This window comes from Rana temporaria, chromosome 3 (genome assembly GCF_905171775.1).
Source record: "Rana temporaria chromosome 3, aRanTem1.1, whole genome shotgun sequence".
Classification (NCBI taxonomy): domain Eukaryota; kingdom Metazoa; phylum Chordata; class Amphibia; order Anura; family Ranidae; genus Rana; species Rana temporaria.
In genome coordinates, this window is record NC_053491.1 from 240,686,295 (window position 1) to 240,701,715 (window position 15,421).

Consider the following 15,421-nt stretch of genomic DNA (forward strand, 5'->3'; position numbering starts at 1 on the left):
CTACAGTGATTTACAGCTTCTAGAGGGATCCCACAAGTATTGCACATACTTAGGCTGGGTTCACACTACGATTTTCCCGTCCGTCAGCCACATACGATTTCAGTATTGAAAACGTACGGGCCCGGATGGGAAAACATATAGATAGACAATGCATTGCAAATCGTATGCACTCAGATGCATCCGGGTGCGTACGATTTGCTGGCAAAACGTTTTTTAAACGTACGCAAAACCGTGTTCAACCACGGTTTTGCGGACGTTTTTGAAACAGTATGGCAAACGCATACGTTTTTTTTTAACATTAATGTCAATGGAAAATGCACATATGTGCGGTTCCATACGTTTACGTCCGTTTCAGCCGCATACGTTTTTTCATATAAATCGTATGCGGCTGACGGACGGGAAAATCGTAGTGTGAACCCAGCCTTACACTGGTCCAAGCTGGACCAATTTACCTATGCAATACCTACAGCTTTTTTAAAGTTGCCACGTTACCAGCACAGGAATACAATTGGTACAGATACACACACCTCAGCTTTAAAATTTTATTAGACAATGATCTGGCACGCAGATCAAGTAAGTCACAGAAAAGTCAGAAATCCTTATCTGCATACCTATTCTGGGTTAGAGGGTCAGCATAATAGAACCTGTTTCGATGATTTTTCATTCACTTTAAAGCGTTTTTTCATTCTCATACAAGTCAATGGGAATGAAGACAGCAATGGCAGCCTCCTCTATGACATTTTCCTTTATAGTGCTAGAGAGAGTGAAAGATATTGTTTTCTATCAGTCACCGTGTGGTTTGTGGATAGAGGTTTTGAACTGTAACACTTTTTTATATTACATTTTAGGCTTGCATATAATTTGTTTGACTTGGTATGTGATTCACCCATGTGTTTCGTATGACTTCCCAGGAAAGTCACATAAGTTAAGGTCACAGTGGCAATCTGCCTTGAGGAGCTGAAGAACTAAAGTGCTTTATTTCCACTCCATTGGCTCAGTACTATCCAGGCAGATCTCAGTGAGGTGTGCTGGGATGCTGCTGACATGGAAGAGATACGGGCAGACAACAGAAATTGAGGCAAGCTGAGCAAACAGCACAAGGGAGAATGGCATTGTAATGTTTACCATTGCCAGACGTGTATAATAGGAATGAAAACAATATACATATTTTCAGAAGACAGTAAACTTAAAATTGACAACAGCGCTTGAAACAATAGTTTCCTAAAAGGACGCCACTGTCTCCTAATTCACTACAATAATAGACTTGATTATTCAGTACTTCTCAGTCATGAAATACTGGTAGGCTTACAATTATATTATTTATGAAGCACTAGCTTTTTCAACATATCTTACTGCATCTTAAAATCGACATTTGAGACCAGTGTTACTCTACCATTCAGTAAGTAATAAAAGCTATAAAACCTTTCACCAACACACCATGGATCTTCAAGAGATGTCCAAACGTATATTAAAATCTCATTCCCGTTGAAGGTGTCCTACTTGGCCCCCAAAACATGGCACCTTTACTTCTGCAATGTGATCACCTTGATAATTATTTGGACATTATCTTGAGGATCCATGGTGTGCTGGTAATTAGGGTTGAGCGAACCCGAACTGTAAAGTTCGGGTTCGTACCGGACTTTTGGATTTTTGGTACCCGAACCCGAACAATTTACTGTAAGTTCGGGTTCGAGTTCGGTGTTCGGCAATGTAATGGCACGCTGCAGGGCAGCCAATCAACATTCGATTAACTCGTGTGACCTAGAAGCCATCACAGCCATGCCTACTAATGGCATGGCTTTGATTGGCCAGTGCAGCATGTGACCCAGCCTCTATATAAGCTAGAGGCACATAGCACAGCACGTCACTCTGCTTTATATAGGGTAGGGAAAGGCTGGCGCTGCTGCTGCTCTGAGGGAGAGAATTAGATAGGAGTCAGACTCAGTCCTGCTTCAGAAATCAAATTACTCAGCGATCTACATAGCACAGCAAGTCACTCTGCTTTAGATACTTTAGGGAAAGGTTGCTGCTCTTGTTTTTAGGGAGAGAATTAGATAGGAGTCAGTCCTGCTTCAGAAATCAAATTACACCAGCACTGCATATGTTACTGTGAGATACACCCTTTAGATACGTTTCTTCTATTGTGTTATTCAAAAAACACCCATTTAGGGCAAAAACATGTTTTTGCAGTGTTTCCACCATATCTATACGTGTGAGATAAACCCTTTAGATACTTTTCTTCTATTGTGCTATTCAAAAAATACCCATTTAGGGCAAAAAATTATATTTTGCAGTGTTTGCGCCATGTCTGTACGTGTGAGATACACACTTTAGATACTGTTCTTCTATTGTGCTATTCAAAAAACACCAATTTATTTTATTTTTATGTATTTTATGTTATTTCCCTATCCACATTTGCAGAGTACTTGCAATGCTCTTACCAGCATTTTTCTGCCATTTCAGCCCTCTAGCCCTTTCCATTACTTTTTTAGAGACATTTTAATACTCAAAAGTTCTGGTTGAAGTCAATGGGGTTCGGGGTCAAGTTCGGGTCAAGTTCGGGTCCCGAACCCGGACTTTTTTTCGAAGTTTGGCCGAACCCATCGAACCCGAACATCCAGGTGTCCACTCAACTCTACTGGTGATATATGCTTTGATTCACCATGTTACTGGTCTCTAGCTGATAGTTGCTACAGCACCCACCTACACCTTGCCATTTCCATGAATGTGTGCAACGGTTATATTTAGGGTTGTCCCGATACCACTTTTTTAGGACTGAGTACAAGTACCGATACTTTTTTTCAAGTAGTCGCCGATACCGAATACCGATACTTTTTTTAATGTGTCCCCAAATGCAGCCATGTCTCCCCACAAATGCAGCCATGTCCCCCCCATATATGCAGCCATGTCCCCCCCCATATCCAGCCATGTCCCCCCCATATGCAGCCATGTCCCCCCATTATCCAGCCATCTGTCTCCCCCCCATCCAGCCATCTGTCTCCCCCCCATCCAGCTATCTGTCTCCCCCCCATCCAGCCATCTGTCTCCCCCCCATCCAGCCATCTGTCTCCCCCCCATCCAGCCATCTGTCTCCCCCCCATCCAGCCATGTGTCTCCCCCCATCCAGCCATGTGTCTCCCCCCCATCCAGCCTTGTGTCTCCCCCCCATCCAGCCTTGTGTCTCCCCCCCATCCAGCCTTGTGTCTCCCCCCCATCCAGCCTTGTGTCTCCCCCCCATCCAGCCATCTGTCTCCCCCCATCCAGCCATGTGTCTCCCCCCCATCCAGCCATGTGTCTCCCCCCCATCCAGCCATCTGTCTCCCCCCCATCCAGCCATCTGTCTCCCCCCCATCCAGCCATCTGTCTCCCCCCCATCCAGCCATCTGTCTCCCCCCCATCCAGCCATCTGTCTCCCCCATCCAGCCATGTGTCTCCCCCCCCATCCAGCCATGTGTCTCCCTTCCCATCCAGCCTTGTGTCTCCCCCCCATCCAGCCATGTGTCTCCCCCCCCATCCAGCCATGTGTCTCCCCCCCATCCAGCCATGTGTCTCCCCCCCATCCAGCCATGTGTCTCCCCCCCCATCCAGCCATCTGTCTCCCCCCCATCCAGCCATCTGTCCCCCCCCCCTCCAGCCATCTGTCTCCCCCCCATCCAGCCATCTGTCTCCCCCCATCCAGCCTTGTGTCTCCCCCCCCCATCCAGCCATGTGTCTCCCCCCCATCCAGCCATCTGTCTCCCCCCCCATCCAGCCATCTGTCTCCCCCCATCCAGCCATGTGTCTCCCCCCCATGTGTCTCCCCCCCATCCAACCATCTGTCTCCCCCCATCCAGCCTTGTGTCTCCCCCCCATCCAGCCATCTGTCTCCCCCCCATCCAGCCATCTGTCTCCCCCCCATGTGTCTCCCCCCCATCCAGCCTTGTGTCTCCCCCCCATCCAGCCATGTTTCCCCCCCATATGCAGCCATGGCCCGCTTACCTGCTACCGCCGACTGTGTACAGTACTACGGCCAGGAACATTACAGCTTTGAATAGCTTTAATGATTGGAGCCGCGCTGCGTGTATAGACACTCCCCCTCGCTCGGGATTGGACAGTTCACCCGAGCAAGGGGGAGTGTCTATGCGCGGCGCCAATCATTACAGCTATTCAAAGCTGTAATGTTCCCGCCCGTATTACACAGTCGGCGGTAGCGGGGATGCGGCGTAACGGCGGTGGATCGCAGCGGTGGCTTGCGGCGGCGGCGGTGGCGGCGGCGGAGGGGTTAAGTATTCTATTTGTGTATCGGGGCAGGGTATCGGCGTCTGAGTACCGCCGAAAAAACTCGGAATCGGTCCCGATACCGATACTAGTATCGGTATCGGGACAACCCTAGTTATATTATGTGGTGATGATGCTTCAGGCACCCATTAAGCTTCTTCACCTCTTTTAGATTTTAGGATAAGAATGAGGCCTCGTACACACGACCGAGGATCTCGACAGGCGAAACACATCGTTTTGCTCGTCGAGTTCCTTGTTCGGCTGTCGAGGAACTCGACGAGCCAATTTCCTCCATTCCCGTCGAGGAAAAAGAGAACATGCTCTCTTTTTTGCTCGTCGAGTTCTCTCAAAGCCCCCTCCCTTCTCTCAAAAAAACCTGTGCACATGTACCAATTTATTTCTAAAAGCGCACGTGTGTGTGTGCGCGTGCCTGTGTGTGTGGGTGTATATATATATATATACATACACACGTGTGTTTGAGCTTTGGGGTGCACACCCTAATGTAATAGGCTGCGCACGCCTATGGTAACTGTACAGTTATCATTCATGGCATGACTTGAATGTAACTGATTTTGGGAAACAAGTTAAATCTGAGGGTTTAGCGCCACATTAAATGTTAGGATGATTTTAATGGGCATAGGTTAAATGTAGGGACATTTTGGGCCTCTACTTTTTTATTCACATGTTCTGTGTTAAAAGCCCTGTGCCAAGAATTACTGTGCTGGGCTCCCAGCCCCAAAAACAATTGTCCAAATACTGTTTTCAACTTGTTGAAACTCTGTGCTCACACTTCCCCTTCCTTTCCATTTCTTCTTTAGTATAGCTCAGCTCATTTGTTTCTTAAAGTGGTTAAGGCCCCTTTCACACTGCCACAACTTGAAAGCCGTGTGATTTTGCTGTAATTTCAGGAAAATATAAACTTATGTAAACTTGAGATCTATGGGCCTCAACTTGCATCAAAGTAGGACCAAAGTCGTACAGGGACTACTTTGAAGTCGCACTGATTTGAATGGTTATCATTGGGAATCATGGGGTATGTTTTGTCAAACGACTCTGATATCCAAAGCCACAGGAAAAGTCGCACGAGTGTGAAAGGGGCCTTAACCCATACAAATAACCAGATACACAGAGATAAAACAAATCCTCCTACATAGATCATAACCCGTTATCTGCAGTCTTCTCTACATCTGTTCAATGTGCAAAATGTATAAAGCTTGTCTAACCTGTCAGAAAAAAGGGGGTGGAGAGCTGAAGTTACACTGCAAAGCTCAGTGAGGAAAGTTCTGATAGCTGATTGGATGGAAAGGACACACTCCCCTTCACAAAGCTCACAGGAACAGAGCTAAGGCTGTAAATCAGGGGGAGCTTCCTCCTCTTTTTTCTCTTGGTGTCAGGAAAACATGTCAGAAGTGATTCATGCTAATAGCAGAGGAACAAAGCAGCAGATAGAAATTGCACTTAGTGCTCTTAATTGAGACAAGTACACACTATAGAAAGATATATTTTGTTCATATTTCATGTCTGATGATTACAACCACTTTAACTAATACTGAGCATCTCTGTACATCGGAATGTAATCGAAGAAGTGTCTTGTGTGATTCACAACAGTAAAAAAAAGCACCATAGAACATATTGGCAGATTTGAGCATTTTTAACAAGGAGTTTAGCAGGATAAGTAATAGGATAAGCATTAGATTGCAGGTTAAAGTAACACTGTTTCTTGGTTATTAAAATATTAACAGTGCTACTATGTAAAAAAAAAAAAAGACCATTTACTTGTTCGATGGGTGGAAAGTCCATTCTTCACTTTCTTTCAGAGCTATGAGCATCACTGCTTTCAAGTGTGTTGGATAATGTGTCACCCTGGGTGCTGTGGTTCTTCTCCCCAATGTTTATTAATATTGTATTTACTAAAAGTTTTGAAAAGGTGGATTATGCCTTTAGGGAAATTTAACACTCAGCGCTTTGTTTCCAATAATGGCACTTAAGCAAGTGTCTAGGGCATCTGGGTTAAAGGGGGGCAGAACCAAACCTCAAGAAATACAAATTATGATAACATTTATCTTATTTTTTCCCCTCTCTGTAGATCAATTGGTACATTTGGGGAAGGGGGTGCAGGGAACACTGGTGGGTTGCGGGGTTAGAGAGTGGGGGGTGGCGGAGTCAGAAGGTTATTTTTACTTTAGTAAATATACATCTATTTCCCATTTCTGCTGTTGGGTAGTTTATACAGCTGAAAGTTAGTTTTACATATAAAGCACACAGCATGCTGCCTTCAATAACCAGTCCTAGCAGTAGTCTAATAAAATAATCACAATGATGCTAGGGTTGCGGGCTGTGCAAAAGGGCATAATCATTTAGGTATGAGTTGGGCTTAAAGGGTAAAGAAATGTTCAATGTTTTGTTATACTCATAGCTATACATACATTAAAATATTTTTTTCAGTTTATGTTCTTTTTTTCAATTATATCAGCACCTACCCAGTATTGTCCTGAGGAAGCTACTATTTTGTGAAATGCGTTGACAAGCAACTGTGGAGGCGATATTGGATCAGGCTATTTTATTCTGATACATGCAATTAGACACTGAAATATTTCATTTTGGAATTTCGGTTTCGTCTGAAAAATACATTTATTTAGTTACTCCCGAAATTAGTTTTAACTTATTTTGTTAAAAAATGCATTAGTCCGAAAATCCGAATTAAGGTTGAATCTGTCAACTGAAGGCTTATGGTGTCTGTCAAATGTTCTAAGAATATTCGACGGAGCAGCTAAACTGTACAACGGTGCAATCGTATATTTCCGGTCGAATACTCCGCCCATAAGCTATAGAAAAATTCCAATGTTGTATGATTAGTAATAATTATATTTATTAATTATTATTACTAGTCAACCAACATTAGAATTCTGCTATAGCCTTTGGGCAGAGCATTTGACCGTAAATGTCCGCTCGTGGCGATCGTATGTTTTTAGCTGCTTCGTTGAATCTTCATGTGTCTATAATGTCGAATCTTTTCTCTCCATGTCGAATAATCTTGGACTGATAGAGTTAGGTTAGGCACCATCGACCGCAGGTTCAATAGACACAGATCACTATTACCCATGACTAAGTCACGTGTCTAGTGACGTAACGCGTGGGGGAGGAGCTACGAGCGGGACGGATCGCAGATCCTGAATGAGGAGAGTGCATCAGATACGCTGAGCGGCTTTATTTGAAGGATTGGTGCTTGGTTGTCCTAAAATGCTGTTTTAACTCGGCGGATTCGTGAGTGAGATCTTGTCAGAAATCATTTACCCCAATTTGTTCATGCTATTTGCGCTATGAGATCTCTTCTCTTGTTTTCTATGAGCTGTATCAGTGTGGAGGAAGCGCTGCATATATGAAACAGACGTCTACATAGTGTGATTAGATCCCACATCTCTCAATCATTTCACAGGGTGTTGTTCACGGAAGAAGCACTGGTGTATCCATGCAATTGGACTAATTGTTTATTTCATTTATTTGTGGATCTGTGTTATTGGATTGGAATCACTTACATCTTTGGTTTTCACATTATCTTAGTTAATATTCAGCGCAATATACTATATATAATTTTTGCACAGATCACTATTGTCACCGTCATGTCAAAACTTCCATATCGAACTGTTGTCGCAACAAAACGAAAATAAAGCATATTTTTATTTGGAATATTTTGGATTCTGCACTTTGGTTATCGTTTGTTAAAACGAACGCGAAAGTACCAGAAATTCAGGATGAAAACGAATGCACATGCACATGAGTATTTACTCTTACATTAATGATCCAACCTCTATGTTTGCGTTATTGGATAACTGTTGACCGTGTCCACATGTTGCTTGTAGGTTTCCATGTTTTTTAACCCATTTGTAATAAAGTATATAACTTTTTAACAAGGTTTCCTCTCATTATGTGCCCACAAAGTCTGCTTGTTTTGGAGGTTTCTCAATCCTTACATATGCATTAAAATGTGTAGCAGTGTTCTGAAGGTTTACTGATGTGTGTTTCATATGGTTAAAGTTAGGATCTGAGCTCCATGTAAGGCAAACTGCTGTTACCACTGTCCCACCAAAAATATGGACAGGTGGGGAACATGTTTTCATTGTTGATGTACAGCAAGGAGCAGCTATAAAAGGATGTGACTCTAGCATAAGATTAATTCATTTTTCATTTTTCAACAACCAGAGGGAAACAGCTTAATGAGTGCCACTGAAGGGATGTCAAAACATGTTAAGTACTAAACAGGTTAATAGCCTTGTAAAGTGACAGTTCATTTGAAAAACACACAGGACAAATGTTTTTTCCCCCTTGCAAGGATCAGATAAATGACTAGATTTTGGCTTGTCATAACAACCATACCTCCAAGACTCTGCCACTGATGTACTTGTTGCAGGTCTCACACTTAATTCCAAACTGAGCATGGTAGTCTGTCTCACAATAAGGCACGCCATCTCTAGAAAACAAGAAATTATAAAATAAAAGTCAAAATATTTTAATGGGTGATACCTGTATCTGGTAGCAGGAAAAAAAAAAGAGGGGGGGGGATACATTTTTCTTTTAAACCACAGGAAAATGTTGCCCAACAAAGTGTAATAATATTATTAGAACATGAAAACACAACAGTGACAGAGCCAGTTCACACTGGGGCGACCTTGGATCCGACTTCAAGTCACCTCAAGTTGCCCCAAGTCACGCGGTCGAGAAAATGAATGGAAGTGAATGGAGCCGTCTTAATGTACACTACTGAAGTCGCTCCGACTTCAGAAAAGGTTCCTGTACTACGTCAATCCGACTTCTAGGCGACTTTCATTGGAAGTTGCCTCAGAAGCCGGATCACTGTCTTAACTGAAGCAACAATACAGAAAGATAACATACATTTCTCAGGCAAACCCCTTTCTCCCACAAAGCTGATTGTTGTTTGATTGGCCATTGGAAAGCCTCCTGCCCTGTAGGCGACTTGAAGTTGCCTTGTACTGTCCTGGAGGTGACTTGAACTTGCCATGTAAGTTGCCTGACGATTCATACTCAAGTTGTGTCCAAGTTGCCTCCCAAAGTCCTGCTAGAAGTCGTGTTGCCCCTGTGTGAATGGGCTCTTAAGGGTATGTATATTGCTTCTGTATACATTTATTTATGTTCAAGAATAGGGGAGCTCTCACACAACAACGCAGTGCACCTTATTGCACGCATTGAAGCACATTTCCTTGGGTAGCCCATCTATTTTTAACATGTTGTTAACCTCCCCTTACTGAAGGAATAAGAACTGGGAATTTGCATCTGTGCGTTGTAGTGTGCTGTAGAGCAGATGCGCTGCTGCACACCATATATACAGTATATTGTGAGAAGTTGGCAATGAATGTCAACTCTTTGCAACACATTTACAGTGCATTACTGCATGCTTATATGTGTGTTATGCACAAATTATAACACACATTGGGGGTTATTTACGAAAGGCAAATCCACTTTGCACTACAAGTGCAAAGTGCACTTGAAATTGCACTGAAAGTGCACTTGGAAGGGCAGTCGCTGTAGATCCGAGGGGGACACGCAAGGAAAAAAGAAAAACAGCATTTTAGCATTTTAGCTTGAACATGATTGAATAATAAAATCAGCAGAGCCTCCCCTCATTTCAGAGCTTCCCCTCAGATTTACAGCGACTGCACTTCCAAGTGCACTTTCAGTGCAATTTCAAGTGCACTTGTAGTGCAAAGTGGATTTGCCTTTCGTAAATAACCCCCATTGTGTTGTGAGTGAACCACCTAATAATATAATTTTTATTGTTGGATAAAAAAATAAAATAAATATATATAAATATAACATTTTTAAGAAAACATTTTTTATTTATTTATTCAATTAAGTATACAGTATCAAACAATAATACTTTATCTTTACATTTTCTGTCAGCATGAAGAGCACTAAGGTTCTTATTACATGGTAACTAAGCTAAAGACTGCTTCCCTCTCTTCTCTGTGTGCTTTCCCACAGAGTTTAAATTAGAGAGAGACAAGCTAAAATTAGTTACTACTATGCAGCCTCTTTAACCTCCCTGGCGGTATGATTATTTCAGATTTTAGGTGCTGAAAGCGGTACCATTATTTTGCAAGGAAATTTGGCGTTTTATACTGTAGACCAGTAGGCCTGTAATTCTTAGGAATAACTCACTTAAATCTGTCCAAACAAGAGTCTAGTAGGCATCCAGGGTATGACATTTTTTTAAAAACAAAATTATAAAATTATAATATAATAAATAATTATAACAAATAATAATATAATTATAATAAAAATTATTCAATAATGTAATCAACTCAAAATCACTGAAATTTGCTCAGTTGCAGAATTGTCGCTGTCATTACTTTTATTTTTTTATGACGAATTTCCCCACAAATCGCTATCGCACAATTCTGCAAGTGATTATAATTTATTATCGCTGTTTTCTAGCTGCTCTAAAACCATTTTAGACATAAAGGGACACTTTATTTGTCCCTCCATTTATCCCTCTTCTGGGTTCCCCCATCTCCTCTCCCGCTGGCAGCTGCGGGGGATATGTCAAGATGGAGAGCGGGGAAGGGGCCAGTAAATATGTCATTAATCGGCTCCTTACATTCTTAATGGGTCGAGTCAGTGATCCGAATCGATTACTGACTTTTTCTATTCATAACTAAAGCATAGTAAACTCTGTGTACTGTGCTTTAGTTTATGAATGAACGGAAATTCCTGTCCATTTATTGTGTACAGCTGAAGCTGCAAAAAATGGAGACTGAGGGTTGTGTCCTCAATATCCTTTCTCTGTCTCAAAGGTAAAACATTAAAGGTCTGTGTAGACCCTTGATATCTCACCAAAGCTCCCCAATGAAAAAAAAAAGTAATAATAATAACATAAAGAATAAATAAAATGGTAAAAAAAGCAAAAACAAAACTACTGACACCAGTGGAGGAACTACCAGGGTTGCAAATTTGCACTTGTGACTGGGCCCTGGTGTTCCACCACTGGGCTCAGAGGGAAGGCTGGGGCTTGGGGGCCCTTCATGGTTTCTTGCAGCGGGGCACTGAAGGTTCTAATTATGCCTCTGGTATGAGAGCTTACCAAACTGAATATAAATTGTAACAGTATGTTTAGGTAGACGATGCACTATTTGATGCGAAATGCTGCCACTTTGTATATTTGAAAGCGCTGATCACCTTTTATAATGTAAATGTTTTTACCTACATTAAACATTGGTACCTTTCAGTATTATGCTATGTGCCTTTCTCTTCTTCTCCTACATCTCTACATATTGGTTTAAATTTTGGCCCACATTGGGTACCCCTGGAAGCGACCTTTTTCCTGATTCTATCAATGGGTTCCTCTCTGATTGACGTGTGAGATGTCTCTGTGAGAATTGCAGCCGATGATCCAGGCCTTTGAGTGGTTTATACCCTGCTTTACTGACCCTCTGGGCATATGTCCATTAGGGCCTTCCTTTCAATGATCGGTGGTGGATTTCTTGACTGCACTTCATTCCGAGGCATTGGGACTATTATCACCAATTTTCATTACATTGGACCTTTTTTTTCACATACATTTATTTAGATTTTATATATACACTATCCAGTGTCTATACATATACATCACGTTTTTGGTTGATATATTGTCATCATAATTTTTTCACCATTTGTTTGATGCACTGTTAATTCATCTTTTCATTTGGTGATCTATTCATTTTATGCGCTACACTTTTTATGTTAGTATGTTTAGGTAGGCCTTCTCCCTACATGTAGTTGTTGGTAAAACTAAATTGTATAATCAAATTGGAAAGTGCCTGTCCAGCCTAACAGATACGCGCCACTGCTCAAAGCACAGAAATTTTCCAAAATTGTACATATATATATATACACACAAGAGTATATATGTGTTCTATTTGGTTATTTACTCACAACCATTCAATAAGAATGAGGAGAAATCCTGATGACTGCACTTCGAAAGCGGATCAGTTTTTTGATACATATAAAACAGCAACCGAACCCCATGTGATGAAACGCGTTGATTTTACTCTGTTCTCCCACAGGGTTTGGGTGCTATGTTATATGCATCAATAAAGATGGTCCTATTTCAGAGTGCAGCCGTCAGGATTTCTCCTTATTCATATTGTTCAGCTTTACGAGCTGGGCTTTACACCTGAGTGGGAGGTGTGGGGGATCTTGGAGCAGCGTTACTTTGTTCATAACTGTCCCATCTAACTTTAGTTAGGCTCCAACACACTGCCATTCAGCTGACTCCCTTACCTAAACCTGGGTATGTTTGCTTGTCAGTGACCAACTACACTAATGTCCTGTACACACAATCGTAATTTCCAATGAAAAAATCAGACAGACTTTTTCCATTGGAAATTGCGATCGTGTGTATGCCCATTGGAGTTTTTCCATCAGATATTCTGAGGAATTCCATCTGAGTTTAGATAGAGAACATTCTCTTTTACTCTGATGGAATTCTGTCAGAATTCCGATGTGAGTTTGGTCAGGGGCAAAAGCCCAATCGCATGTACGGGGCATTAGACTAGCGTCATACACAACAGTTGACTGAAGGTGACTAATGTTTTGACATATGGACTACTCAAGCCCATTCCCAGCACTCATTTGTCACTCAGCCCCTGCCCACACAGCATGTCATCTATACTCACTTGCTGATGTATTCTCCAGTTAGGATAATGCCGCACGTCTGACACTTGAAGCAGCTGACGTGCCACTGTTTTTCCAACGCCAGTAATGACTGTCCGTGCTTAATCTCTTCCTTGCAGCCCGCACAGTCTGAGTAATAAAAGTGAATAGCATCATTACAAAACTGTCTCTCTACAGCATCCAGCTCCAAGGTGCATAAAAAGTGAACAGCTTTGATTAATGTGAAGCACCTTGAACTACTGTATCATGCAAGCTTTAATTATTAACATTTGTAAACCCATCACTGCCTTTGTTAAAAGACCAAGTTTTTTTTTTAATGCGGAATTGTGGGTGCTGGGGGACCTCTGACAATGATGTATTATTCCTTCACTCTGCACTCCTTTTCCGAGCTGCAAAGTGACACTGGTGTTATGATAATAAATGATTCCGATAAAAGCCTTCCCTGTTCTGCATTTATATAGTAAAATCTTGCCTTATACTTAGTGCAGAGCACGGATGGCGATGTGGATAAAAGACACGCTATTGTAGCCAATGTGTATTGTACAGAGGAAAGGCAAATTATCAGTGGACACACGTACACATACAATATACTGAATACAGCTTCAACCCCTGCATGACTATCAGCTTACACCAGATTTACCATTAGGAACAGCTGGCTCGTGGCTAGAGGTGTCAAAGAATGACAGCAGTCAGTTGTTTTCATTTTTTTCCCAGTAAAGTCGCACAAACATATTTCTTTGATTTAATAAAAAAATTAAGTAAAAAAGTTAACTTACATAAGTTAAAGGGTCACTAAAGGAATTTTTTTTTTAGCTAAATAGCTTCCTTTACCTTACTGCAGTACTGGTTTCATGTCCTTATTGTTCGTTTTTGCTTTGAAGTAGCTGTAATTCTGCTCTGATCTCCACACTTCCTGCTCGTCTGTTTCCTTATAACCATCGTACTGAGAGCTTTCTCACGGTGGTCTAAGCTGTCATTACTGTGTGTCTAAAACTTCCCAGAACCAATCAGATTGATTTTAAAAACAAAACACTGCCCTGGATTTGTTTGTTTTTGTTCTGTGTGTCTCTTTACTTCACATAAACATGAAGCCAGTTTAAAAGTGAAAGTGAAACTAGAGGCACATTATATGATTGATTTTTATCTACTTTTAATCATTTTTAAAAGGAATCAGTTAACTTTTATGTCTCTATACCCTGTAAACAGTAATTTCAGCAAAAACATTTTTTTCCTTTAGTGACCCTAGAATGTACTTCATTGTTTGACTGCTGCAGTGGCTTTGTTTTCTCAGTGAAGATGATATGATATTCTCAAGCAGTTCCACAAATTCTACCATTACTAAACCCACAACAGAATATCAGTCTTTATATGCTGTAAATCAGGGGTGCCCAGGTGCCAAACCAGTGACCCGCGGAGCCCTCTGATGTGGCCCGCGACCTCCTGCTCTGGTTTGGAATAGAATACTGTTATTAAAGGTCAGTTTATTACTAAAATCACAGTGTATATATGGGCATATCTGTTCTGTAGTGGTTACTGGGCTGTTTTCAAACTGATCTGTAGATGCAGAGCAGCACACCTGCGGGTTATCTGCACTGAGCCATAGATTTCTGTTATTACCTGCGCGTTTGGTGAGCTTTCTGAAAGTGCACCAAACCTGCAGAATATAATAGAAGTCTATTGCAAAGTGCAGGAAAGCCAAAGGTACACTGCTTTGCACCAGCGGTGCGGGTAAACCACAGCGCATCAGTGTGAAAGCAGCTTTGGGCCCCTTTCACACGGTCAGTCCGACCCAATTGGACCCTCCATTTACCTCTAAGGAGTGGCAGATTTAAACCAACTTGTGTCCTACCTGTGTTGTGGGCCGTGTCCGCTCTGCATAGACCTGCCATCCGCCCGCTCCGCTCATTGTGGCCCGCGACCGGTTACCAAGTCGCTTAATTGGCCCTTTGCGCTTCAAAAGGTTGGGCACCCTCAAAATATCAAAGACGTCTCACAACATTTGTATTTACAGCGGCCAAAATTACCATTGCAAAATCATGGAGGTCGGCGGTGGTGCCATTCGACCAGCTCAAACACAAACTCTCCTGGATTATGCTTAACGAACAAATGATTGCAACTTTAAATGATAAAAATGTTGCAGTTTGAAAAGATATGGACTCCCTGGATCCAATATCTAACGGGGGAGTCGGGACCACATCATTGTGGGAGCCGGAGGTTGGGGTGTGAGGGTCACTTTCTAAATTTCAACTTATTTCCTTATTCTTTAATCCTCTTCTTAAACTACCTCATGTTGGGTGCGATTGTCCTCTTGGTTGTACCCGATTAGGATGATGGAGCTATGTAGATTGTCAGGCTGAAGCCTAAAAATGCTCATCTAGCTTAAATTCAGACCTCACTAGAGGAACTTGTTTGTAGTTGTACTATTAATATATATTGCATCCCTGAAGGCATTATGTTAGTACTGTATCATAGGAAGAATATGGCTGCCTTAATGAGA

At 42.0% G+C, this 15,421-nt stretch overlaps 1 protein-coding gene across 2 annotated transcripts in view; it reads right to left on the reverse strand.

The window, feature by feature from the left end:
- ABLIM3 (actin binding LIM protein family member 3) overlaps window positions 1-15,421 on the reverse strand; it is a 349,775-nt gene that overhangs the window by 87,192 nt on the left and 247,162 nt on the right. For both annotated transcript variants that reach the window (XM_040344529.1, XM_040344528.1), the window contains 2 exons: window positions 12,927-13,053; window positions 8,632-8,725 (listed from right to left, as the gene is read on the reverse strand). In XM_040344529.1, coding sequence (XP_040200463.1) covers window positions 8,632-8,725; window positions 12,927-13,053 — 221 coding nt within the window. The remainder of the gene's footprint in view (window positions 1-8,631; window positions 8,726-12,926; window positions 13,054-15,421) is intronic.